The following is a 27847-nucleotide window of genomic DNA, read 5'->3' as shown; positions in this document are numbered from 1 at the left end:
CTCGTTTCTGAGAGCAGATCCATTTACCTTGGAGCTCTGAGTACGCTACTAACGCATTGACAGGGGAGATCGGCCAAAAACATTGCACCAATGGTACTGCAGTACGCTTAGGTTAAACCCAAATTACACATGTTGCATTGATATGTATGTATAACACACCAGTGTCCGTGGTGTTAATAGCAGTTTTCCACCAACACAGTCCTACGATGTGGACGAGATGAGTCATATGTGAGGACGCTCTTAACAAACATGGAGCACAGATCACATGTTTCACCTTGAACATACAAAACATTCCTACAGAAATTGCGCTCATCATTTCAGAACGAACCCCTGCCCTGTCATAGTGTTCACCTACAAGCACCATAAGCATGACAGCGCAATGCACAACACACACGCACACACACACATGGCGGGCTATAGTGCATCTCCTGTTGCTCTTTAAAGGCTGTGGTACTTTGCAGGTCTCGGCAGAGTCCTTGATGTGTGCAGAGGAGTGATGAAGAGCGAACCGCAGTCTGTCTTTGTCCCGAACGTTACCATTGCATTAATGCAACGCTACGTTGGCCGCATGCTAATCATGCCGTGCTCTCGTTCTCTCATAATGTGTTTTGTTGTGAGAGGGAGGTGAGGGGAGGCCGCCTTCCAAAGGATGATTGGGTTTCACTTGTGGACTTTCTTGGCGCAGTCATAATGTTCATATCACGAGTTCCATACATAAAAATCAAGTTTATATTCTATTATTCGATTTGTTGAGACATGGGCACGAAAAGGTTTAGGTTAGATCGTAAATGTGTCATTCGTCTGAATGGAGCCCAAATAGTCAATGCGTATGAATACCACATTGCCACAGCATTGAGAGGAACGGCACCTCGGCCTCTACAAACGTCTAGAACACCTGAAGTGAAAAGCATCATTTAGTCGTAACACTTGTTGTATGGCCGCAAAAAGCCGCCCTGCCCCTCGCGCCACCACACACAAGCGTATCTGCAGGCCTACTTGAATAAACAAGACCACGTCAAAGCAACTCAGTGCCCATGCCAACAGGCCTGAGTGGGGGGAGGGAGGGAGGGAGGGACTGGAATGAATCAGGAGGGAGGAGGGGGTGGACGGATGTGTGACCGTGACTGCTATTAATGGCCTAATAATATATCTGGCTGTTTTGGCAGTTTGTGAGAAGGGTGAAGGGGGGCAGAGGGGAGGGGAAAAGGGGTTGACAGCATGCCACGGCTAGTTAAAAGCACGCTGGGGGAAAAGAGAAAGGCCTTGTTTGTTGGGCTAAATGCTGTAAATAACATCAGAGAGTGCAGCTAAATGGAAATCAATGCAATTACCCTATTAGCATCAGCTTGAACTCACACAGGCCAGTGCTACTCCTCTCCCTCTCTCTCTCTCTCACTCTCTCTCTCTCTCCATTTCCTGTACGTCCATCACTCTGATCCTGTGCATGATGCTACACATTTGTGGACCTATCAGACCAAGCAAACCAACGGTTCTTTAAAACACGTGTGTACGTTAGGCCCAGCGTCGATGCCGCAGGTTTGCCCCCTTTTAATTCCACTGCAAGTGTAATGATTTTGTTTAGATCTGCATAACCCCCTTAATCACCCCTATTTTAATACCTTACAATTGCGGGGGGGATTATGCTGTTAAGTGGTAAATCATAATTAGATAAATAATTGGTTTGGCTATCATCGTCCCTATGCCATCTGTTTGAGGGTATGTGTGCGTGTGTGGGGGCGGGTGAAAGGATAGGGGAGTAAGTGTGTTTGTGTAAGGGCCGGGATATTAACAGTGTTTCATGGATTGTGTTTTTATTTTATTTTTAAATGATGCCCAAGTCACAAAGAGATTGCCGTTTTTACACGACTCTCCCACTTAGTCATCAATCCAGTGGATTAACAGGAACATTGAGAGGGAGCGACTTTCAGGCTCACACCGAAGTCCTGCTCTGTTTAATTGATTTGTTTGCTGTCAAACTGTTGCGCTGTGATTTCCACTCGTTGCCGTGCTGCGTGTTACAATGTGTTTTCACAAATGCACAGGTGTACACGGGTATGTGTAAAAACAAGTCTTTGCTTATTTGCCTTCTTCATCTCACAGGTTTCTTTTTTTTTTTTTTCCTCCGGTCTTCACAGAAACACGGTCGCATCTGCTGCCGACTGACACGCATTTCCATGTCTCCATCTGTACTTCCCGCCTCGCTTTCCGTTTCCCCACTTGCTGTACATTTGTAGCCCTCCTCCCTCCCTCTACAAGGATTCATTCAAATTAGCGACTGAGACGTTCTCCATAAAAACGTAACTCTTGACTAAAGGCTGTGCCGTAAAGGGGGCAGCATCAGTACGAAATGAACGGAGGTGCAATGAGTGATCAAATGTGTATGTGTACACGCATATTGGTCTATTCCGTGCTTGTTTGTGTGGATGCACTTGGGCAAAGTGCTGAGTGGGTTAAGGGCGTCTATGCGCTCTGAACGTTCGTACTGACAGCTAACAATTATGCTGCTGCCAGCGTGGCTAATGGAGGAGTGTACATTGTTAATTATGTCAGAGCAAAGAGGTGGGAAGGTGGAATACGTTTGAATAATGGGACCAATGATATAAAGACGGGCCTCCAAATTCCTTGGCCTCTTTGAACGTGTAATGAAGGGTGTCTGAGAATGCGTGTGTCCACTCTGACCCGGCAGCCTTTCATAATAAACATTCGTGAAAATAGAACACACATTTCTACCAACACACACACACACACACGCACACACAGATCGTTTCTTTCTTCCTCTCTCTAACCCTCGGAGGGGGGTGGAATGAGGGAGGGGGGGGAGGCGGCGTCTAAGCTGTACGCTCGTGCCTGTTTTTCCAGATCAATTATGTGTGGCTGGGTGATCGATGCGAGGGCTTAGCGGAGTGGAGAGAGCTAATGGGCAGGTCAGTGGCTCAGACACATCCTGGCTCCCCCTGCCTATTACCACTGCGTCTGTTAATAGGCCTCACCACACTCCCCTGTTGCTCACATGCACATACACAGCCGCTTGGATAGTAAGAGGAAAGCAAGGAGGGAGCCGTGCAGGCGTGCTCTATCCACAGACCTGCTCCCGACTCATTCTAACCCACGTCTCTCTGCACATTTCTGCTTTCTGTCAGCTTTAGTTTCTTGTTCTTTTGTTTGTGGGCTGCGGAGCTCCACCGTATGTCGATGCGTATATGTTTGTATGTAAGCGGAGTGGCAGATAAGCAGTATATTTAGCTACATGTGAAGTGTATCTTTGTTAATAAGGATGTCCGGTTACATTTCATTTTTAGGGTTACAAAATGGACAAATCCTTAGGTTTCTACTAGATCACATTTGAAACAATTCATTTGTTGAATAATGCTACTACTTTTCTATATTAAAGCCCTTGGTACCTTCTGCTGGTATACTGACACCATTATTCACAGCACTGTTTGGTAACACAATGACGACAGCAGGTCAACCAGCGAGGTAAAAAAAAGGAAATTGTTCGGTCAAGCAGTACCTCTTTCTTCTTATTTCTCCATTTACTTACTCTGTTTCACATCCACCGCTCTCTCTTTTTCTAGCTTAATCTGTCGCCTTGCTAAACCCCTCTTCTGTCTTCCGTGTGGCATCTGATCTGCATGTTAATTACCCCCGTCGCCTTGATTTAATATCTGCCCGGGATGAATGTGTAACATACCCCAGAGGTAAAGCACATGCCCTGCAGCACGCACGCTCACAAGCACATATGCGTGCACACGCACAGACACGAGGCCCGTTTGCTTCTTGCTTGCTCGGCTTTCTGGTTTACTGAAAGGTTGTGTGGGTTATGGAGGTAGTCTGGATAAAAGGCCCGAAGTCGTAGCGGGAGCCATGCAGGATGTTCAGAAGGGGGAGGGGGGCTGAAATCTTTCCTGACCCATTCTCTCTGAGCGCGTTTCCCCATGGCGAAGGCTAAAAGCGAGGCCACTTGTCGTCCACATAATAGAGGCTGGGCAGGAGGTGGGGGGTTGGGGAAGGGTTGCGGGGGGGGGGGGGGGGGGGGGCATTTGTCTTTGAGAGGAGCATGGGAGTTTAAAAAAAAGGAGGTGAAAGAGCCATTCTTTTTAGATGCTGTGGGGGGAGGAAAGCGTGCATGCTTGCACATCGCGGCTATTCGTCAACCAGGCGCCCCTCTCCAGCGTCAACGTGCGCAGCGGCGTGCACAAGACATGTGTGCTGACACACACTTATGATACAGATATTCCCATCTGCAACACACCTACCCATAGTTTTTACTTGGTGGAGCTGGAGAGAGTTGTGAGTTCACAAGGTGTGCGATTCCATCACAGCACTAATAATTAGAACCATTTTTATTACGATCTCTCCGACACGCACTCTTGCTCTATTTTTCAGCCTTGCAACAAGGCTGGGTCTCTAGCGGCTGATAGATTGAAATGAATGTAACAGCAGTCAGATCCTTCAAAAGCCTCTCAAAAGCTTAAGTCCCTTTATTAAATTAAGCTAACGATGCCTAAGGCCAGGTCCACTGCTGAGAGAGAGAGAGGGAGAGAGAGAGACTACGGGAGGTAAAGGCTGCAGAGATAAGGAGAGAGGGGGAAGGCAATGTTGGGAACGAGGATGGGAAATGGCAAGTAGTCAAATCAATGAGGGATGGTGGGAATTTAGTATCAAAGAAAGGAGGTGGAGGCAGTAAAGGAGGGGTGGTGAAATAGGAGGAGGAGGAGGAGTGAGTAGCCTGCAGCCTCCTATGGTTGTGTAGCGCACCTGCAGCTGGGAAGAGGAATAGTAATTAGAAAAGATTTATTGGGTGAAACACGCTTTGCAAATTAGTCATTTAGAATGAATATTTATAAAACATAAACGTTTGTTTTAGTTTTTGAAATAATTTGAAATATATATATATATTAAATATTTTTTCATACACTATTCATATGAATTGTAATTGCTCGGAAGTTTAGCATTTGTGAGTCTGTTTTTATGCACACCTGCACAGTAAATATTGACAAGCTTTGTGTGTCTCTGGTCGGCCTAACCTTGACTTAAAAATATATAAGGTGACCAATAGTCACAGCATTTATTTGTTAATGTCATTAGTTCAATTACTAGTTCAGTTGGAGAAAAACATTATGTTTTTAGTCCTTTCTGACGAACGTTGATCGGGTGCTTATTGAAAGATCAAACATTTATGAATCTATGATTAGATATTTCCTGATTATTTCCTTCGTAGTGACTCAACCCCAATAGCCATGACTAATCACTAAAAATGACTCATTAGTGATCAGTGATTAAAAAAACCCTGACTAATTGACTTAAAAAACTGTCAACTAAGTCATTTGAATACCCATAGGACTTATTATTTGACTAATTGAACAGAAGGGGGCTGCCTAGTCCTGGGGGGAGCACGTGTACAGACAGCAGGCAGATCAAAGGCTGAGGTCATCGCGCTGCAACGACTGTCAGGATACCTTGTACACTCTCTCGCTCGCTCTATTTCAGGTCAAGCAGAGGTGAGGGACACGCTATCGCTTGGATGAAAGACCAGACAAGCAGGATTAATCACAAACTGCCCAAATACATATTCACGCACACACACACACACACACACACACACACACACACACACACACACACACACACACACACACGATGGTGCACTCATACAAGAGTTCCCTGAAGGGGAATGCTGAGTACGGCTTCTTTATATGCTGTGCTATTGCTTCTGTGAGCACGGAGAAGTGAGCTGTGGCAGGAGACACGACATTTGTAATTGGGCTTGCGTTTAATCCAAAGCATCGCAGGAATTAGCAATTTACAGCACAGCGTGAGAGGGGCTTCATCCCGCTTCCTCCCCAGCCATCACCTGCTTAATCCTTATTTTCATCCTTGGCTTTGGGAGCACACCCTGTCTTTAGTGCTTACGAGCACGGCTTTGCCTGTACAGCCTGTGTAGTCTTTGGTATCTAATCCACAGTAAAACCATTGATAAACCAGGAAGGGGAAGAGGTGGTCAGCTGGGGCTTCTCTGTGCTTTTGGTGGGTGACTGTCCCCCTGTGGACACTTGGTGCAATTACACCTCTCTTTGTGAACCTACTGTATGTCGTGTACGGCCATGTAATATTAGTAATGAGCAAAACAAAGGCGTCTTATCCTTTTTATACCTGATAGTTATTGCAAACTGTGGTTAAAGCGCGGCTTTTATACATATATAAATCACCATAGAATCAATGTGCAGATCATTGCATTTCAACATGCTTTTGATTGACATTGCATGAGAAAGATCATCCAGGTTTTTAAAGAGTAAAAAAAGATATTCAAATGATTGAAACAAAATAAATGAATATGATTCGTCCAACCATAACGCATGCTAGTTATTGTTTGAGCAAATGAATAAATAATTGATTCCTAGTGGCTCCGTCATTTGTCATATTGCATTCAAAGACACATGCAAGTCCCAGATTTGTGGTGTATTACAAAGGAACAGGAAGTGACTCTCGCTATCCTGGTCGGGGATGGACGGGACATTCTTTATTCCATTGGGGGGGGGGGGCATTGCGGGGTCAGCGCTGTGGACCGGAGGCTCGACTCGGGGGGGGGGGGGGGGGGGGGGGTGCGCTTGTGGAGTCGGGGGGTGTGAGTGGGTGGGGGAGCAGGTGCCTTCACCCCGCCCCGCCCCGCCCCCTTTCCGGCTTGTCTGTGCGTCTGTCTGCGCGTCGTCGGTCCGAGCCCCCGCCCGGAGAGGAAGCCCCACCCCCCCGGGCTCCCAGCAGCCGGCCAGCCTCTCTCCTCCTCTCCCCGGCGCTGTGCTCCGTCCCCCGCGGCCCCGCTAGGCGTCGGAGCTTCCTGCGTGACAACAAAGTGCAGACTCTCTGTCCTCGACGGAGGGATGGCCGCGCGCTTCTACCGCTGACGGTGGCAGAGAGCTGCTCATTTAAACACTGGATTAGCGCACACATTTGTTTGCGGTGAGTAAATTCAGCGTGAAACGGCATTTGCGTGTCCACAAGCGCGAAGGTTATTTGCGCGAGCGAGCGCGAGGGTCATAATGTCGAGGAAGTCCTCGCGATGTCGAGGAAACGGTGCTACTTTTGTTTCTCTTTAGGAAGGTCGGTGCCGAGCCCTCGTGTGTGTGTGTGTGCGCGCGTGTGTGTACGTACGCGGATGTGCGCGCGTGTTTTGCGTGTCCGCATGTGTGTGACTGAGGGACGAAAAATCCACCAAAAAGGAGCGTTAGTGCTGCTGGAAAGAGAAACAACGAGCCACTCCCGTGGGTTCAGGTGGCGATAGTGTTGTTTTATTTTTTATTTTTAACTATTTGGTGTTTTTAATCCAGCTCGTTATGGTTTCTCTTTTTTCTGTTTTAAATATTAAAGGGTATAGCGGGCAACCCCCCCCCCCCTCAAAATAACTTCTTGTAACATTGCTACCGGTTTCTGCGCCCTTTTATGTACAATCGCATTACTGGCTTCACTCGGTCTCCAGTCACGCTCTTTAGGACGAGTGGAGGCCGCCTGGTTCCTCCGTGATAACGTGTCGATGCCCGCGTTAGTGACACATGGTGACCATTTGCTGCCCTCGGGTCAAGGCTCTGACCCTTGTGCGCGCGTGCGTGCGCGCGGCAGGTGGACCGCGTTGACGCGCTTCCCACGCACTCCTCCGCTTCTCTTGATCTCCGGGCGCTTTTGCAACAGCTGCTTCTGACGAGGACGCACGGGCGCGCGCGCCACTCGTTCCGCTCACACACCTCTGGGGCCTTTGAAGGGGGGGGGGGGGGGGACGGGGGTGTACACACCCGGCCGTGCAGCAACAGGCTCCACCGCACGCACCGTGCCGCGGGTGGAGGTTATCTGGCAGCCAGAAGGAGCCTTGTTGTGTGTTTTTAGCTGCTGCTGATAAGGTCGGCCATAACTGCGAGACGTACAACGCAGTTGTGGCGAGGCCGCCCTGCTGGTGTCTTTAACAGCTTAAATAGTTCATTTATGTCTCCTGTGTGGGATATAACGCCGTCACTGCGGTGGCCCTTTATTATCCCGCTGCCACGCGGTGTACCGACTTTATGGGGACGTGACACATGAGTGAGGAGGATGGACGGTTGGTTTGGCGTCGATGGGAGATGCTGTTGTTCTTCCAGTTGTTTCGCTTGGTCGCTGACACCGCGCGTGGTGTTTGAGCTTGACCGCACTTCTAGGAATCAGGAATCGGGAACATTTATTGCCAAAATATGTTAGACGTACTAAGGAATTTGACATGGCGGTTGTTCCATAACATTTGACACTAAGACAAGAGACAATGGCCAACAAGACCACAGAGCCAAAGACACTTCAATAAAATGACAATCGTTTTGTTGCTCATCTGGCGTCAGGATCTGTAAGGGGACAGATTACACGATATGAATTTAAATAAAAAATATTGCCCTGGAATTTGGTACTTTTGATGTTGATGGTTAAGCCATGGTGGATGTAGGGCTCTCACAATGTTTGTTTTTGTGTTGTATTAGTGTTTCATCTTCTGTCTGAACTGTCATTTTAACCACTGAAGTCACACAGGAAAACACGCACATACCCCAGAACTTCACCTCTGACTGCTCACACAGCTGCAGTCCGACCACATAATGTGACATCACACTGATGTTAACATTATTCACATCTGCAGAAATCATTAAGTGAAGCATTTATGGAATAGAATAGTTGTCGTCCTGCGCTAATTGTTGTTGTCCTGCAAACGTGTTGTTGTAATTGCGTTACTGTGACGCTGTGAAGCAGAACGGCGAGGCGGTGGGGTTAAACTGCTAGATTCAAATCTGTCACTGATTCAACATGTGTGAGCTGCACCGGAAATTTGGTTCACGGCACCGGATGGACACGATGGACGCGGCGGGTCGGCCCCTCTGCCTGCGGCGCTGGGCCTTCTGCATCACTTCTGAAATGCAAAGAAAGAACGAAAGTAAGTAAGTAACAGGGACAAACACAACCTCCTTGGCAGAAGCTGTGAGTTAGCTAACTCCGGGTGGATTTGTCCTCCCTTGTCCCAGATTTACATGTGTCTGATGGTTCAGGACATGATAAGAGCGCAAGATTATTTATGCAAATCCTGCGCTGAGAGGAACAGAAATTCTCCCGTGTGATCCGCCGTTTGAAATCTGTCGAATCCTTACGCTGTGATCGCGCCCACGCGGAGCTGGCATGTTTTTCAGGTGTCGTCGTCCTGCCCGTCATGCTGCGGTAGCCTGCGGTGCCGCGGGTGTCTGGGGCTAGACGGCAGCTGTGTTGAGCAGAGTGTTGGTGACAGTTTGTCTGTGGCAACAGCACCTGGCTCTGTTTAGAGAGTGATTAGGAGAGTCCCAAGCAGCTCCCCGTTCTGTTGACACAAGGAGCCTGGAGTTAAAGGTGACCCACTTTGCATTTCCTTATCATCTGCCCCCACTGCTGGCTTTGAATAGCACGGACTGCAGAGAAGGCCTTTGCATGGGTTTACATGGCCCCCGATGAGAGACAATGGGATATGTTTGACTGGGCGAGGCTTGGATTTGACTAGCATTACAACAATGTCCTGAGGTGGCATGAAAATGTGGTCACACACACACACACACACACTGCGCTGTCTTTGTGTTTCAGGGAAGGTCTGCTGTGTGGTCTGCCAGCGCGATGGAGGCAAAGCCACTGTTAGACAGGTTTTCCCCAGCCAACGGGCTTCCATCTCCGTCACCTCCCTCGCTTCATCTCTGTCGCTTCTTCTCTGTCACACTCTGGATCCCTTCTTCCTCTGCGTCACTCGGCAGATAATTCTCCAAGTGCGCCTGTTGGACTTGCTGCCGCCGTTTGATGCCTTTCCCCTTTTTGATTTGTTTGTGTCGGAATATAAAAACAATAGAAAGGGAACGTCAGACCAGACAATGCCTGTAACGCTTGAGCTAAATGTACCTGGTGGTAGTAGTATTAGTACTACTATGTGTATGTGACTGCGCTGTAGTCAATATACTCATCCATTAGTCTCAGATCTGACACACAAGTTGACCCTTTTCTCTTAAGGAGAGAGATAAGATTGTTTTTAAGCTTCACATTAGTTTCACTTATTCTACAATTTCCTTTCACTTGGTTTCATTACATTTTCTTTTTCACAATTTGCTACTCCGTAACCTCCGTACCCGCTTTTTGTTTTCCCCGAACTTGAGCATCGCGTCCGCTGCGCCGTCAAAATGAAGCGCACTGCAAGCCGGTTGTGTTGCCGCAGAGCCGCGCCGTTGTTGCTGTGTGGCCGTGCGATCCCATGCTGGAGAAGCATCCCCTCAACGGCATTAAGTAGAACCGCACTGGAGTCAAAAAGGAAACCTTTTAGTTCACACACACACAAGAAAAATAGCCTTTTTTTGCTACATTCACCAGACCACACCACACTCTAAATGTCTTTAGATTATTTGTATGTTTGTGTAGCCGATGTTTGCCTCGGTCCTTTTCATTCTCCACGGCCTGATAAGCATTGGCCAAGCAAACGCCACACGGGCAACGTGAGCGCCGTAGATAAGGGAATCATACACACACACACACACACACATACTGACCATGCTTGACTATTGCCCTCCTCAAACAGCACTTTCATTCAGCGTTTTGGTGTGTGTTCCTCCGCCCGCGTGTATCCTGCAGTGTGTTTCCGTCTATCCGTCCGCTCTCTGTGCTTTCTCCAGTCCCACTGTCGTGGTGTGACCCAGCATTGTGCTAAAGGCTCTTCCTCTACAAAGGCCTTTTCTTTTGTTATCACATCATCATCTCCCTCTTCCCTTCTATCTGTGTCTGCTTCTGTCTCTCTCCAACATGTCTGGTCTGTTAGCCGCTCTCCCTCCCTCTGATATCTGCTATATCAGCTGACTGTCATATTGTGTGTGTGTCTGTTTGTTTAACATGCCTCCTTGTGTATGAGGTCAAGGACAAGAAGTGAAGTGGGTGTTGTGCGTGTTTTAATCAGAGGTGCATGAACGTGTTGGCGGCGGCCACAGTTCTTAAACTCTTTAACTTGAGCTGCAACTACCAGTTACCTCCATTAGCAATACTGGATATCTACAATAATTGTCTATGTAAAGAAAATGAGCGCAAACGGCCATGGATGAAACCTTTCAGTCAAACTATCATTTCGGCTCTTCTTTAAGCCAGGGTCAGGTGAAACCTATGGTAACCAAGCTGTTTTTTATCTTGGAATGAAATCTTGATTCCTAGATATTGCCTGTGTAGACTTGGGAAGTCGTGGGGATTTGTTCCTGGGAAAGAATGGCTCATTCATTCGTCAGCACGGAGCACACTCATCTGATGGGCCTGATTTTGGTTTGTACTCATCCCACTGGTACAGATAACAACCAAGCCGTACCAAATGCAGAAGTTGTTGGTGAGCTTAACGTGTTGCAGAATAATAAAATGCTTTTCATGCACGGAAGCAATAGAAGCCCACGTTGTGGCAATTGGCTGAGATGTGTGGCCATGGCGACAGCGGGTTGTCTCCTAATAGGTTCACTCATCTGTCCATACAACATCCACCAATTCAGACATGCACATACGTGCACAAGCAGGAAGACACACTAATTAAACCCCTCACAAGGTTACAAGGAGGCAACTATCGGCAACCAGACCCTGCTACGGAAAGTCAAGTTGGTGCTTCGTGTGTGTGTCAGTGCGTTCGGCGGAGCCGCTTGGGAGTCCGGGCCCATGCAGAGCATTTGGAGTGCTAATTAGGCAACCACAACCCAGCAGACTTCATCACAGAGAGCGAGGGAGAGGTTGAACAGAAAATGAAGTGTGGGGGGAGGGAGGGGGGTGGTGCATGTAGGGGAGCTGGCGAAAACGGCGCTCGTCTCCTGAGGAGAGAGTGAGTGAATAGAGAGTTGAAAGATGGGCCCCCTCCACCCCATCCCTCTCAGCAAGAGGCTACAGAGGGCACAACCACACAGACAGCAGCTTGACTCCTGGAGCATGGACCACAGCCAGAGACAGACAGGAGGCTCTTATGTGTGTTTCTGTCGTTGAGTGTGTGTGTGTGTGTGTGTGTGTGTTCACACTCCCTGAGCAGCGCTGTGAAGCTTAACCAGACTGTTCTGTCATACGCCCACGTTGGTGTCTCAGAGAACACAGCCATACTCTCCCCAGATTATATGCAAGCGCGCACACACACCACACACACACCCCTAGCGAACCCCACCACAGCCGCTACGTAATTAACAGAGAGAGGAAATGGCGCTGTTGAGGCGGGTGAGTCGGATGCAGCGAGGAGGAGAAGAGTGAAAATCAGCTCGGCTCGTGCCTACCCTCGAGACACAATCTGCTTCTGTGTGTGTGTTGGATAATACAAGGGAGGAAGGTGGAGACCGGGAGAGAGACGCCGGCCCTTTGAAATCTGTTTTATTTGGGGGGGGTGGGGGTAAGTAAGAGGTGAGGGATGAATAATAAGGCGAGCGCCTACATAGACAGACAAATCATCTAAAGCCTCACAAGGAAGGAGATGGGAACGTCGCTCCCGTGTGTGTGTGTGTGTGTGTGTGTGTGTGTGTGTGTGTGTGTGTGTGTGTGTGTGTGTGTGTGTGTGTAAGACGGTGAGCCAGGTCAAAGGGAGAAGTACTCTGTTCTCTGCTGTAGCTCCATAATGGAGGCCTGCTGTATAATGACAGCTCAGAGACAGGCAATGCTCTCTGGCTCTCTCATGGCTTCTTGATTGATGTCTCTCTCTCTCTTTCAGTGGAACTGTTGCTTTTGATTCTGCTCCTCTGTAGCTGCTGCCGCTGTAACCGGATTTCTCTGACATTAGGATTTCTCTTTGGTGCGGATTAAAAGACATGGCGCGCATGCACGCCGACCCGTCCGTGCTACGGTGCCTGAGGGTAGATCGCTCTGCCATCTCATCTCAGAAGTCAAACAGACCTGGAACTACCACAGCAGGTTAATCCTGATGTGCTCCTCTGTGCGACGCCGTATGTGACCTGTGCACGGCCGCTGTAATAATGAACATTCACAGGCGCTCCTGCGGTTTGCTTCCTGCTCTCTTGTTGTTTTTGTTTTGTTTAATGCTCTCCAGTCCGAGCTTGAATGTCATCTTTTGTTCTTTTATCACAAGCTCAACAGCTCTTACGGGTACAGGTCATGAGTAACGTCTTTTAACCGCGCATCACTCTCTTGTTGACTCAGTCCATTCTGGCGTGTTGTTTCTCTACTTGTTTTCATCTTTCCACATCTCGAGTCGAACTTTATTGAAGGCCAACTTCTCACGTACCCTCCTCCCGTCCTTTTGGATCCCCCCCTGTCGGCACGCATTCAGCCAGCCGTCATGTCAGTCAAGCATCCACGATGACATCATCAAGTCAACTCTGCGTCCGTGGCTGAGCTACTCACAGCGGGCACCTTCAGCCGGGTGGGCGTTTGGACCTGTGTTCTCTGGCTGAAACATGCTCTCCCACTGAGTCATGTCTCCGTTTGCTTGTATACGTGCGCCGTGCTTTGACGAGCAGCCGGGATCAGAGTTTGTGATCTGAGGGGGTTTTTCCTCTTATCTACGACAAGATTCCGCGGTAAAAGGTGTTGCTCAGCGCGATGATGTGGCGGTTTGCCGGGTTCGGCAAACCGCAGTAAACGCATGTCGCCCGCAGCTCACCAAGTTTCACACACTTGCAGTATTTATAACTTGTCTCCTAACCGGATGAGCGCTGAAAGATCTACATCTCAAGGTCTGGGGGTTCGTTTCAGTTATCAGCTGTTTGCTCATGATAACCGAAAAGTGGGCCGAACTTCCCGCGCTGCTGCATTGAAAGCAAAGAAAGAAGGCCGCTGGTGAAAAACGCTGCAACGTGAAATGTTTGTTTTGTGTTAGCAAATTAACCGCTCTGATAGCACAGCACAGGAGAAGATTAGCAGGAAACAACCTGGGTGCTATTTGTTTAGGGAAGTAAGAACTGGAATGTAGGAGTGGAACAAAACACAACACAACCCAGGAGCTGTTACACGGGAGCTACCAAACTATTCCACGCTGAGCACAGCAAGACGTTTAGAAAGGGCTCTTCAGTTGCCTGCCTGACCACACGTGTTGCGCCAACCCGTTTCATTAGCCTGACATATTTATTGCTCCTTTTTCGAGGGCAGACGCTGAGCGTTTTGGCTCCGTTCTTCAGCAGCAGCGCCACAAGCTCGCGGCGTGGTTGGTGTGCTTCGCCGGGCCACTAGGAAAAGGTGCTTCCACTGCCCCCGGTGAGGAAAAGCATGACCACAGCGTGCCGGCACCACAGCTCCGGGTCACGCTGCGCTCACTCTGCCGGGACGGCCGGGTCCCGGTCGCACGTCTCTGCTAGTTTTAACGAGCTGATAGGCTAATCCCATCCTGGTTAAAGATTAACCTCTAGCCAGAGCTGCCACTGCATTATCTCCCCACTGGCCGGGCCGCACAGGAGCCAAGAGGATTTACTCACTACGTGAACGTGTGAGCGAGAGAGTGCGATAGAGTAATCTGCATTCCAAACAGCAAGAGCCCGGAACGGTGTGTGTGACTGTAGGAGGGAGTGTTTAAAGCGGTGTTTACTGTATGCCATTTAGCAGTCAATCTGCCCGGTGTGTGTGTGTGTGTGTGTGTGTGGGATCATGGATGTGTGCGGTTTGTTGTAATCTACATTCCTCTTCTTAAAGGGCTTTGTTTTGTTTTCCTTTAGGGCGTAGCGGCGTTGAGAGGGTTAATTGCATCAGGAAGCATGGCGTCTAACACGCTCCTCTCAACCGGTGGGTTGTCAGATGAAACATTTTTTGCCACAGTCCCTAAAGGTGTAATTTATTCATCTCTCTTTAGACCGTTGAGTCAGGGTTCTTCATCCTCAAATTGCATGCGGTCTTTGTCGTTGTAATAATCCATAAAACTGTCATTTTTAAGGTTTGACATTTGCGGTTTCATCTTCAGCGGACTCCCTCTCATTAACTGGGAGGCGATGCCATCTGCTGGACGCCTGGCGAGCGTGGCGCGGGGATTCCCCCTGAAACGCCGACTTGTTGTAAACATGCAAATTGAGTGGAGATGTGAAGATAAAGGCCCACTTGACGAGGACCTCAGAGGGAAACTCCAGGAGCCACCGCGTGTAGACTCCTGGAGTTTCTAATCCCGCTCCATCTTTGCGCTCTCTCTCTGTTCACTGGCTGTCGTGAGAAGAAGCAGCGAGTGACGGAGGAGGAAATGACTAAAGAAACGAGTCATTCACACCCCTGCACTGACAGCAGGACGGACGGAGGGGAAGTACGACCCACGCGTTTACCCGTTTCCTTACTCCTCCACCCCCGGCCACTGTTACGCATTGGTCTCCTCCACCCACAAAAAGAAAAGAAACTCAAACTCACTCATAAGCGTGTGTTGTATGCGTTGCATTGTTACGATTTCATTGCACGTCAAATCTTTCTTACACTTAAGTTCTTTAACGATGGGCATTTTTGTTCTTTTAGGCCGTGAGGCTCGAGACAGGCCAGGACGTGTCTTTTTTCCTCCTCTCCTCCTCTTTGTGGCCCAAGAAGGGAAGCGCCCCCCCCCCGTGCCCCCATGCCCCCCATCCACCTATATACATGCGCATGTTCATGCCGCTCCCCAGCAACGGGGTCAGATGTTGTGACCGGCTCAACGTCTTCTCCTCTCCCCCTCCCCCAGCTCGCCTTGGCAGGGCATGCATGCCTGTGTCTGTTATCTACAAATGGCTGAGGAATTATAGGTTGCGAGGGGAGGAGGAGGAGGAGGAGGAGGGAGAGTGTGAGAAGGGAGGGCTTGAGGGGAGGGATGGGGCGGTGTGTGGGTGAGGAGGGGGGGGGGGTCATGTGACATCGCAGCAGCTGCTAGGCTAAGAATTTCTGTTTTCCCACTTAGAGAGAGAGCGGGGAGGGGAAGAGATGGGCAGCGTGTGCGGCGTGTTGCTTTGTTAGATAAGCTCTCGGGGAGCAGCCGGGCGCGGAGGCAGAGCGGGCGGGCGGATGAGAGCGGATAGACGCAGCGCCTGAGGAGGGAGGGCGGCAGGAAGATGGTGCGTGTGCCGGCGGTGGCTGGCGGTGTGTGCCGTCCGGGGCTCAACGTGACGATGCAGCCATGGGGGATCCAAGCGGCTCCACTCCTTTGTGCAGTAAGGCGCTACGACCGCGCTCTTCATCTATGGGGGAGAGGTGGGGGTGGGGGGGGGGGTCATGAACTGCTGCCAGACCTCCGGATATGTGCTCCTGTGTGTGTATTTGTCAAGCTATTGTCGCTGTTGTCTGCTGCTTTCAAGTTACTTGGGTTTGTGTCCTTTTTCTTTGTGTGCTCGATAGAGGCAGAAGTACTGTGTGCGTCTACAACATGTTCACTTTTACTGAAAGTTCCCCTCAGTGTCTTTCTGTGGAACACGCTAATGTCTTGACAAAGTCACTTTATTAGACGAGGCAGTTTGTGTGTGTGTGTGTGTGTGTGTTGTCTCTCAATGGCGCAGTGTGTTGTTCAGACAGTAGTCATTGTTTATCCCATTATTAATTGTGTGCTGGGTTCACTTTGAGTGCACTGGGTAACTGGGAGGTTACAGGCAGGACAACTCGGGAGCTGTTGGGAATGTTCACTCTCATGCCTGACTCGCCGCACACACACACACACACACATGCACACACACACATGCACACACACACAATATAGGGTGCTGTGACTCCGGTGGGAACCTGATCTTTTTATAGCCCCCACCGTTTCTTGTGTGAAACCAGATATTTTATTGAATATTTGTTTACTTCATGTAGTTTTGATGTGTTGGTTAAAATGTACGTTACACACAAACACGTTGTCTAAGCCACCTTTCGTGTGTGTGTGTGTGTGTGTGTGTGTGTGTGTGTGTGTGTGTGTGTGTGTGGACCGAGCTCAGTGGGCTATCAGTCGCCTTTCTGGCATCTGGGGATTCCACCGGCCGAAGGGGCTGTCAACACGGTGTCACCTTTCAACACGCACACAAACACACACACAGGAAGAACAGGGGGAGACGCCCCCCCCCACCCCCGACCACCACAAGAGACAGACACGACAAACAATTGTTGATGAGGGAAGATTTACAATACAATCTTTTGTAAGGGGGTGGGGACTTTTAAGTCGTTGTTTGAATTAAGAAATCCCAAGTTTCATTCAAAACTCATTGTCTACTTTTAGCAACTGGCAGCAATTTGTCACATTTCAGCGGGGTGGGCACCGGATGGGTTTACCCCCTCCAGTGCTGTACCATCCTGCCACTGAGAAATAAACGCTCAGTATAGGCTTTTCTGTGAGCGCCATGACAACGGACCTCTGGCAGACACGCGGCCAGATTGGAGCTCTGCGCACAGGGAGGTTGACCCGTCCTCCTAACCTCCCATCTCTGACCCTAAGCCATACGACCAAAGCCCCTCGGCCCCAGCTGTCACAAACAGACACCCAGCACCACCCTCTGCCCCTCTGTGTCCGTGTCCAAGGAAACCGCCATGTGCCTCACTTGGATTTGCATATTTCTGCCAATAGAGAGAGAGTGTGTGTGTGTGTGTGTGTGTGTGTGAGAGTGACTGGAGGTATTTCTGAAGACCCCATCGCTCGCGACTCAAGTGTGTGTCGGCTCTTCTTGAATGCAGTGTCTAATATAAATACTTTCCCATTCTCCTCCTCTTTTCGTCACTTTGCAGGCATGAGCCATGAGCCAAAGTCACCATCGTTAGGAATGATCTCCACAGCGACCCGTACCACGGCGACGGTCAGCCCCCTCACCCCGTCGCCTCTCAACGGCTCCCTGGTAGCCAATGGAAGCCCCGCTAACCAGTCTGCTCACTCCGGATTTGCCGCAGCCCTCCGTAAACTGGCAAAACAGGCCGAGGAACCTCGAGGTAACGGCACACGTGGCGGACGATTTGACATTTGTGATGTTTGTTTTGAGAATTAATTTAGACAATTTGTAACGATCTGTTTGCGCTGCATCTTTGTTGTCTTTTGTGGCTTTTACACTGCAGGTTCACATGGTGACGGTATTAAGTGTAAGTGTTAAGTTATTCATTTCAAGTTGTGTTTCTATTTATTAATATGTCTTAATAAATCTTTGGCTCAAAATACTGTGTTTATCAAACCATGACAACGTCTTTTTTACATCCAGTCCCATGACCCTTAATTGCTGACCTGATGGATTAAGTGCTCTGCTCCTCCTGTAGGTTGTATGTGCATAGTTGTGTATTTAGTCTTTGTGCGTGCGTATGAGGGAGGACGGGGTTATATTGTAGGTGTGTGCGCTCTGTGCTCCATGGCCAGTTTGTGTAGCTGAGTGCGAGAGCTGCTAATAGCAATGGGATGATATCCACACAGGATTGAATTAGTTGCTGTCTCTGGAGATATTGGGACAAAGTGGAGCCACTCTAGCTGACCCACTTCATGTGTGCGCTTGTAAATGTGTGGTGTGATGGTGCTGTAATTTCTCCTCGTCACTATCTGCTGACACACACACACACACAGACGTGAAACAGGCCATAGAATTCCCAACCCTCAGCGTTTTGTCTTGTTGTTGCATCCATGGTGTAACATTACATGACCACGACTACAGCAGTAAAAAAAAAAAAAAAGAATACATTTAACAGGAAGTGGATGAAGAAACCTTTTTGACGATCAATCTTTCAGTGGAGTCAGCGGCGTCGATTGTATAAATACAAGAACGCATCAGGTGGTTAAACTGCTGTTGTTAATGTGTCACACATTCTGGACTATTCCTCTAAGGCTGCTTGTTCATAGAGCCATGTTTTTTCCCCAGTACATTTGATGAATGCGAAACCACCCGGGAATACTCATGCAAATCTTTTTCCAACGTATGTGCCCCGTGTCTCTTACGCATAGAAAAAACCCTACAAAGCACAATCCACGAAGCAGAGCTGCAGTTGGGAGTTGTGTGTAATTGTGTGTGAGCGTGCATATGTTTGTGCCTTTCCATATCTTGGCTCCGGAGAGGCCCAGCTACCCCAGCTGTCCACCCTTGCTCTGGCTCCTAAATCAGATGCTCCCCTGCTTTCTGGCTGTCCCAGGACACCCTGCTCCCCAGCCCACTGCAGCCTGGGACCCAGAACCCTGCAAATGATTTATTACCCGCAGAGGGAGAGAAAGAACTCGGTCCCAACCTCTGCTCACCTCCCTCTCGATCCTTCTCCCCTTCATCTCTCTTCACTCCCTCCGCCTTATTTACTCTCCCACCTCCAGTCTTTTTATTGTATTGTAGATTGGATTCACCCTTTTCATGGGATTTTCTTCTTATCTTTGTTGCTCTTCAGTTTTTTGTTTTTTTGAGTGTCAGTTGCAGCTGCAGAACGCAAGGATTGCATTCGCCACGGCATGTTTTCCTTTTTCTTTTCTTTTTCACCACTGCTTTATGATTTTTTTTTTTTTTTTGGTGGTACGAGGTGAAAATAAATGTGTGTATTGGTAATTTCCATTCTACCACGGCAGAGAACTCCCGTCTGTGTCTTTGTCATACAAACAGGCAACAGATCCTGTCTGATTAAGCTCTGGCAACTTTTTATTAGAAGCACAAAAAAGTCCCTTTTTTTATTATTTTTGAAGTCAGCTGACTGCGCTGCCCGGGCAGGCAGCGCTGTGTGGGTGACTCAGCCGTCAGGGGGCAACTCGGCCCGTGTTAGGAATACCGGCTCCAGGGTGAGCATGTAGCCCCAGTCACCTCTCTGTCTACAGAGCCTGTATTTATAGGCAACACACACACACACACACACCCAAACGCCCCCACGCATGCAAACAGTTGTCTTTGCAGTAGCCTTGTGATTTCTTAGCATGCTTTAGCCTGTTGTTGTCTCATTACCGGCTTTGACTAAACCTCTCTTTCTCTCAACCTCTGATTCATGCTTTGAGGTGAATAGTGCAGCAAATATGAGGTGCCGTGACTCAGTGTCCTAAGGCCTAGTGGAATTAGTAAGGTCTGCTGCCACCGGCTCCCAAACTGGTTTAAGACCCTGAGCAAAGCTGCTATATTTATACACACACACACACACACAAATCCATACATTGTCACTGGCTGTGGCTATAATAATGGGTAGATCTGTGTACTGAGTGCTGTTCTGAAGAGGGGAGCTGATGGCTAATGAGTATCAGAGCGGCGTAAAGGACACACTCTCGCCCCATGCACACTCCCATGTGTGCGCAAACACACAACACACACAGATAGCACACTGCCTCAAAAAGGTGGGCCTGCTGATGTCTGATTAATTAGGCAGACCTGGGGTTTAATCCACTCAGTTGTTTCTTCGTGCACACTCGCGGCACATACACACCAGCAGAATGTCATGACTGCGTTCATGCCGACTGTAGTTCCCTGCCTGCAGAGAGGCGCACTAGATGGATGGACTGTATCGGCTGGGAAGAAGAGAGGAATTGGAAGTAATTAGTGGATTTGTTAACACTAGCGGCGTTTGTCAGCTTGTGCACATGCATGTGTGTGGCCGGAGGCTTCCCCTTTTTTCTGGAAGCCCAGAGCATGCTGGGACATCGGGGCAGTGTTTCTCTGACCTCTCCATCTGGAGCCGGCCTGGGGGCCTGTGCATGTACGTACGCGTGTGTGTGTGTGTGTGTGTGTGTGTGTTTCTTGAAGGCATAGCCCCTCAGGCTGTGACTGTCCCTGAAACACTCACAAACAAGCTCATTTGTTGTTGTTTTTTTCTCCTCTTTCTCCTTTTCATGCATAGCAACCTTACACCTCACATGACCCTGTTCAGTAGTAAAGCATAACGAACAGTTTGTACAGTCAGCAAGGCACAGGATCACTCCCCCCCCTTCTTTTTTTTCCCATCCGCCATCTTGTACCGTCTTTCTTTTTATCGCTGGCACAGCAACACACACAGTGTGCTTCTCCCCTCCCCCACTCCCTGATGCAGATTACAGGCTTTGTGTGGTGTTGTCAGTGCATGGCCAAGACTGTAGTAGCAGGTGTGTGTGGTGTTTGTGTGCATCAGTGGTTAAGTGTGTCTGTAAGTGTGGGTTTGTGTGTGTGTGTGTGTGTGTGTGTGTGTGTGTTAGAGTGCACGTGTTGAGGCTTGTGCTGCTGGTGGGGTGGCATATGGATGCAGGGTTGGCTGCGCACTGCTATGCACACCAGGTGTGAAATGGACTGTTTAATTAAGTGCTGATGTTGTTGTAATGCATGCTGGGAGGCAGGCGGATGGAGGAGGGGATGGGTGAAGAGGGAGAGCGGGGTGGATGCTGGCGGGGTGAAGGAGAGCACCTTCTGCCCGGCCCTGCTGGAGCGGGCTGTGCTTGGCCGTTTCCGTGGCGGCGGCGGCAGAAGATCTGTGGGGGCTGTTTGGCGACACTAAAACATTTTGTGCGGCGTGTCGTCTTCCTACCAAGGCTCAGGGATCCAGTGGGACTCTCTGCTCCCCCGCGGAAAGGACAGCGGCCGGACTAGAAGGTGCCGTCCATGCAGGGACACTCGGCCACAGCCTCTGACCGCTGCTCGGTTTGTTTGTTGTTGCTGTAGGTTCTGTGTGTGTGTGTGTGTGTGTGTGTGTGAGAGAGAGTGTGCGTGCACATGTGTGGCTCAGCTTGAGCGGTCAAGTGTGGAGGCAGTCTGGGAGAGTGGGACTGGTAATGGAGGAGGCGATGGAGAAAGGAGCTTCACATTAATCACACACAGCATGGGACTGAGACAGCGATTGCTTTCCTTCTTTCTTTTTCTTGCTCCTTTCTTCTTTCTCCACCTCTTCTGTCGCTCCTTCCCCCTACCCCACACACACACACACACACACACACACACACACACACACACACACACACACACACACACACACACACACACACACACTACAAGAAAGGGGCCAATCAGTACAGCTAATGAAGTGCAGGTTGGGAGCTGATGAGCCTATTTTGGACTCTGGGGCCAAATGCTTTGCTTCACTCCTCTTCCTCATCCTCTGCCTCCTCTTAACACCCTCAAGGACCAAAACCTATGGCTATTTTCTCTCTGTTATCGATTGAAAGGAAGCCGCATATGGCAGAAATGACACCAGCTTTGCACCAATTAACTAATCTAATATTTTCCTCCTCTAAGGTGGCACCTTCTAGTGAGTTAGTGGCGGTTGCTGAATAAAGACAAAGGGCTTTTGAAAACTGTCGAGAGAAAATCAGAGATTTAGGCTTCGACTCCGAGACTATATACTCCGACATAATATGGTTTTAAGAGGAGTATAAAGGGAAACATTCATAGATGCAAACATGCAACCACTCTCAAACATCTCCCATGCGTACTCACTGGCAGTAGGTATCGTAAATGTGTTTATGAAAATCGGGTGTCTGACAGATCTGGGTCTGGCTGGAAAGCTCTGTGTTTGAAGAACGGAAGAGAAAGAAATGATCGTGTATGAGGAGCGGCGGGTGGTGGTTGTGTGCGGTGTTGTTGGAGAGGAGGAGGGGATGATAGAGGAATAATAGCTGTTTGTATGTTGTGTGTGTGTGTGTGTGTGTGGATACCTGACTAAGAAGGACGCTTAGATGTAGACTCTGATTAGGTAGGCTGCAAGGAGACAATAAAGCTGGAATGAGCCATCCCTTGTCTCCTTCATTTCCTTCTTCCGCTCACCTGCTTCTTTTCCTGCTCTTAATTATTTAGTCTGCACTGCCTCTTCCAGCCTGCTTTGCCTCCACGTGGAGAATGAGGAGGAGATGGGAAGCGAGGGGCGGGAGGGGGGGCAAGAGAAATGGATGGAGTAGGGGTCTGTTGCTTAGCAGTCCTCTCCCCTGCGTCTTCTCTCCCTCCAGTCTTATTTTTCCCCATCCGTGTGTGTGTGTGTGTGTGTGTGTGTGTGTGTGTGTGTGTGTGTGTGTGTGTGTGTGTGTGTGTGTGTGTGTGTGTGTGTGTGTGTGTGTGTGTGTGTGTGTGTGTGTGTGTGTGTGTGTGTGTGAGAGAGAATAGGCTGTGACACTAGAGCTGTATTAAGTGTAGCTCCATTCCCCAGGCTGAGTGGGCTGCTATTGATTGGCCTGGCCTTGCACGGGAGAGTAATGGCTCTCTGAGGTGAGGGGGGAGGATTAGGCCACTAATTGCCATTGTGCAGACAAGATATGCCCCCACCCCCCTCGATATCCCCATCCTGTGCCCGCCACCCACTCACCCAGCTGCACCCCTTATCTCCTGCTCGCCCCACCTTGCACCTCTTTTGCACTCTCACTTGCCATTTTCTTTTTTTTTTCATGCCCCAACTCTTATAATTTAACATTTTCAAATTCTCCCCTCCCCTGGGGCATTATTGATTCTTTCCATTATTTAGTGGTATTAGGTAGAATGAGGTGTTTAAGATCAGTCAATATCCTGACAGCACCTTCCACAGGCTGACGTTGTGTAATAGGTTATGTTGCCACGAAAACCAAAGCCGGCAAGAAACGGCGTTTGGGTAACAAATCTGCGTTCCTTTTTTTTCTTCTGATAATTGGAGAGGAAGTAGACTTGAAACTGGTCAGAGGTTTCAGCTGCTGTGGTTGCATGTGAGCATGTGTGTGTGCACAAAAGCACACTACCTGCAACTGCACACGCACAAGAGCACATCTCCTGCTGTCCTTGCTGCTGCGCCAAAGCGTGTGTCCCATTGAGAGGGTTGTGACCCACTTTGACTGTGTAATGCTGCGCTCACTCATCGACTCACTACAGTAGGAAGAAGGCGAAACATAGAGACAATATACTAAGGAAAATACAAAAATAAAATAAAAAGGACTGAAGGGACAGTGGACACCGTTGAGGAGAACAGACGCAAAGGCTCTCCGGGGGGGTGAAGATGTAAGGTTGGAAAGATGAAATCCCCAAACATATGTGAATGTGAGCATATGATACTAGAGCTTTGGAACTGTAGAGGGAGAGAAAGCAAGATGTGCGGAAAGCGAGGCATGTGACCAGAGCGTGACCCTGCGCCACAGGGTTTCCCTGGAGGGCTTTGTTAATGTGGCACGGAGACAACGCAACGGAGAAGCTCATTGGGCTAGCATTTCACCACCTGCTGTGTGTGTCTGTGTGGGTGAGGTGGAGGGAGGGAGGGAGGGAGGGAGGAGTTTTGTGTGTGGCTGTTGGCGTCATTGACTGTATATAAATTCAGTATTGCGGCTCAATCCCATGCGGGGGGTTCTTATGGTGTTATTGTGTGTCCTGCATGTCAGGGCTGTGTGACCCTCACAGGGCTGCTCATCCTGATCACTGTCACTTCGTAATGGGGGCCTTGGGCCGTCCATCTGGCTCTCTCCCTGTGAGTGTCTACACGTTATTCGTTGTTGTGGTAGTTGCTGCGACCCCTTTTTTATTCCACACTGCAGGAGCTGCTAGTGGGTCATACGGTTGTTGCATTGGCCTTCATACGAACGGAGCGATCGGCTCGTCTTATGTCCATTCTTTCACTGCACTCATGTCATCCGCCTCTGTCTTTCTCCAGCTGCGTCCTCCATCAGCAGTGAGTCCTCTCCGGTGTCCTCCCCGGCCACCAACCACAGCTCTCCAGTCAGCACACCCAAGAGGGGTCCCCTCGGCCCAGGCCCTGTCCTGGTTCCCCCGGCTGGCCACAGCGTGCCAAACACCCCACCTGTAGTCACCATTGCTCCGACAAAGACGAGCAACGGCCTCTGGAGGAGCGAGGGACGCCAGGTAAATCCCCATCCAAACACCCGTCAGGCCGACCGCGAGCCGGATGTTTTTCTTTTCTCTCTCTCCCCTTGTGTTTCTTTCAGTTGCTCTTTCAGGGGTCCTCGGAGCGCTGTGGTGTATTTTCGCTTCAAAAATGTTGCCTTTCCAGGGCGAGCATGCACACAATGAGGCTCTTGAGGGAGAAATAGATTATCTAGATGCCTGCGACCCATAGCGTGGCAGAAAGTATTTAACATATGTACATGTGACATAGCTGGCAGGTCTGTGCACGACCAAACCCAGTCCGCCCCCCCTGTCACCTCCCCCCTGCATGGCTCCATGCGTTTAACAATGCCAGCTGCCACTGGGACGTCGACGTGTCAGCCTCAACGGCAGCTAACATCTGTGCCCCTCCGGCCCCCCGCCCACTTAGCCCTCTTGCCCTTGGCCCAGCCCCCCATGAGACCCCCCTCCACCATCTAGCAGCCCCGTCTTCTTCACCCCAGCAGTCAAGTGCATCCTCTGCCTCGTCGCCCTGACACCGGCTCTCTGTTAGTGGGGGGAGGGCGAGAAATAGGGAGAGCTGCTTGCTTTGATAAGGAGTGGATTATGGATTACGGCCTCGCTTTAAGCCTTCTTATCTCAGCTCAGGGCTAATTTTCGAGGCCAAGCGCACAGTTACAAACAGCACATGAGGAAACTCTCCGAGACACTTTGACGGTTCCCCTGAGACGGAAAGAAGGGTAGCGCGTAGGGTGAGTGAGGAGGTCGGCCGGCTATGTGCGGGAGTCTTCAGACAACTCCCCCCTAATCCTTTCACGAAAACGACCCTCCCGCAGTTCAAGGGTCAACCAGAGAACAGTGGGGGGGGGGGGGGGGGGCTTGAGAGCCAGGGAGGCTGTCCTAATGATGTCATCCTTTTTGCCATTCCTTCAGCTCTAGGTAGAAGGGAAGGGGGAAAAAATAGAAAGGCAGAAGCACCTTGCGTGCATGTTAGTGTATGCTGGTGCACGGGGGTCGACGCGGTCGAGCTCAAATTGAAAAGGTTCGCAGGGCCTTCAGCAGCGCGGGGCCAGCCAAAGAATGAGGAGGTTAAGGGAGGCGATGTGGACAAGAGGTTGAGATGAGGGGGGCAGAGGTCGGAGGGAGGGGGGGGGGGGGGGGGCAGTAGCGCGGCTGCGTCACCAAAGCTGGCGTAATAGCATCTCCCCCCGCTTCAGTGAGCACATATAACTCCGGTCACAAAGAGCCTCGGGGTCGTCTATGCCACGCTCGTACATGCACGACATCCACATGTCCCTTAAACTTTGCTTTGCTTCCGTTGTTAACTATTGATCAGGAAGGATGCCTCGAGGGAAAAGTGTTGATGCTAAGGCACGGCGCTTATCCTTGTCTCCCTTTGTCTACTATTATGGTCCAGGTTTTCTGGCACATTTCCCTTTGAGCGCGATACCGACCTGCGTATTTACACTAATGCAGGCTGAAATACGTGCAAGTAAAGCTCGCTTGCCGCTGTGTTCACATGTCTGCGTGTCCTGCTTTCTCGTGTGTTGGAAGGGACGATTGGTGTCTCTCAAGCGAGAGATACGTTTCTGTCTTTTGAGTGGGGGGGGGGGGGGGGGGGGGGGGGTGATAGGCAGGCCAGCCAACGAGGGAGGGCTTGGTGCGTTGGCATTTTGCTTTAATGACAGTAGGAGTCTGCTCCCGCTGCTGCCTGTAATTGCTTTTTAATTGGCAATTTGGATTCATGGCTCCATCTGAGAGGCGTAAACGAGCGCTCCACAATGCGCAGGGTCTCCCACCCTCAGTGGGGGGGTTACAGGGGCCTCGCTCACACAGAGGAAGATGGCTCTTAATGGATGTGTCTTTGGGTCTGAGTGCTTGTATTTGTGCTCTTTACTTTGTATATGGAATGGTGTTGGTGAATAGTGAGTTTTATGTAGAGGGCTGTTTTTTGGCAGATGGTAAAAGGTCAAAATGGCTGGTTGGATGTGTAGGTGCCTGAGTGACTCTGGTTCCTCCATAATGGGGTTAGAAGTGCTGTCTTTGTGATGGAAACGTGCCTTTTCAAGGTGCTGAGCTATTTCACCCGCACCTCACATTCCCTCTTTTGTTGATCATATGATATATGATTCATATCACATTTAAGGAGGGTTTCTGTCTTTCAGTGACTGGTATTTTCCAGTCGCCAAAAATGGTCATAACCATCATACTTTGATGTTTTATTGGCCCAATTGTTAAATGCGTTTATGATCCGTGAAATTTCTTGAACGGGAACAGTTGATTAGTTGGTTCACCCATATTTTATTCATAAAAACGTGTAGTCTCCAGATAAATACCACACAGGGGTGAGGTTATAAATGGACCATGCATGATTCTATTAGAAAAGTAGGCTTCGTGTTCATGAGGACCATCAAAAGAATTGTTTGATTGTATTTTGGTTTAACTATAACATTCATTCTTTTCTTAAATTTGGTCCCTTTACGATGCAACAGCTTGCAGACTTATGTGACATGTTGACAGCATCACTGCTCAGGATCGACTGGAGAAATACACACGGGACATTTACATACAACATCCAAGTTGCATGTGGGTCAAGATGAAACAAATTGAAGTATTTGTCAATCTTTTTAACGAAGACTTCCAAAGAGCCAGCGATCGGTAGTGTTGGGCTGATACAGAGAGCCCGGCGTGTTGAGCTCCAAAGCCGCCATCTGATGTTGACTTTGTTTGACATAAATGAACCTCTTTTCCAGTTGGCTGCTGATTGGGAGGGAAGGTCCACCATCTCCCGGAGCTCGTAAAGCTTCCAAAGGATGGAAGTGGTGTGGGGGGGTCTCGCGGAGACAACAAGTCTGAGGCAGCGGAGAGCCTTTCTGTTAAGTGAAGCGCGAAAAAACACACGGAAAAAACTACCGCAACGTGGGGGCGTCTAAGAAACACAGTGGGGGTGTGTGGAGTCTAAACATCAGAGGCGTTTGAGATTGGATGTTAGCGCATCAGTGTCAGCCTGGGTCAGTGGCTGCAGAGCAGGTCAGGGAGGTAATGGCTCCCTAAATTGGATTTGTTTTGGTGGAAGCGGTGCCGCTGTGCTGCTGCGGGGTCTCTCTCTAATCCCAGCGAGCCCAGAGGTTAATTCATCTCCTACGCTCCTCTTCTTTACGCCGTCATCTCGAGCTCTTTTCTTCCTTTTCTGTTCTGGTTGATCCGTGGCAAACTGCAACTTGAATTCCCGTTTTGTCAGAGCTGCGATGCCTGTT

The 27847-nt window shown here is 49.6% G+C and overlaps 1 protein-coding gene across 1 annotated transcript in view; it reads left to right on the top strand.

The window, feature by feature from the left end:
- Positions 1 to 6698: 6698 nt before the first annotated feature.
- Positions 6699 to 27847, top strand: part of gse1b (Gse1 coiled-coil protein b) — a gene marked incomplete in the record, with an annotated part of 32697 nt that continues 11548 nt past the window's right edge. Inside the window, 3 exon segments of the mRNA XM_078084871.1 lie at positions 6699 to 6957; positions 17638 to 17835; positions 24400 to 24608. Of these exon segments, the coding sequence (XP_077940997.1) occupies positions 17640 to 17835; positions 24400 to 24608 (405 nt within the window).

The sequence above is a fragment of the Gasterosteus aculeatus genome, chromosome 12 (genome assembly GCF_964276395.1).
Source record: "Gasterosteus aculeatus chromosome 12, fGasAcu3.hap1.1, whole genome shotgun sequence".
In the NCBI taxonomy this organism is placed as follows: Eukaryota; Metazoa; Chordata; class Actinopteri; order Perciformes; family Gasterosteidae; genus Gasterosteus; species Gasterosteus aculeatus.
This window is presented reverse-complemented; position numbering and strand designations above follow the sequence as displayed.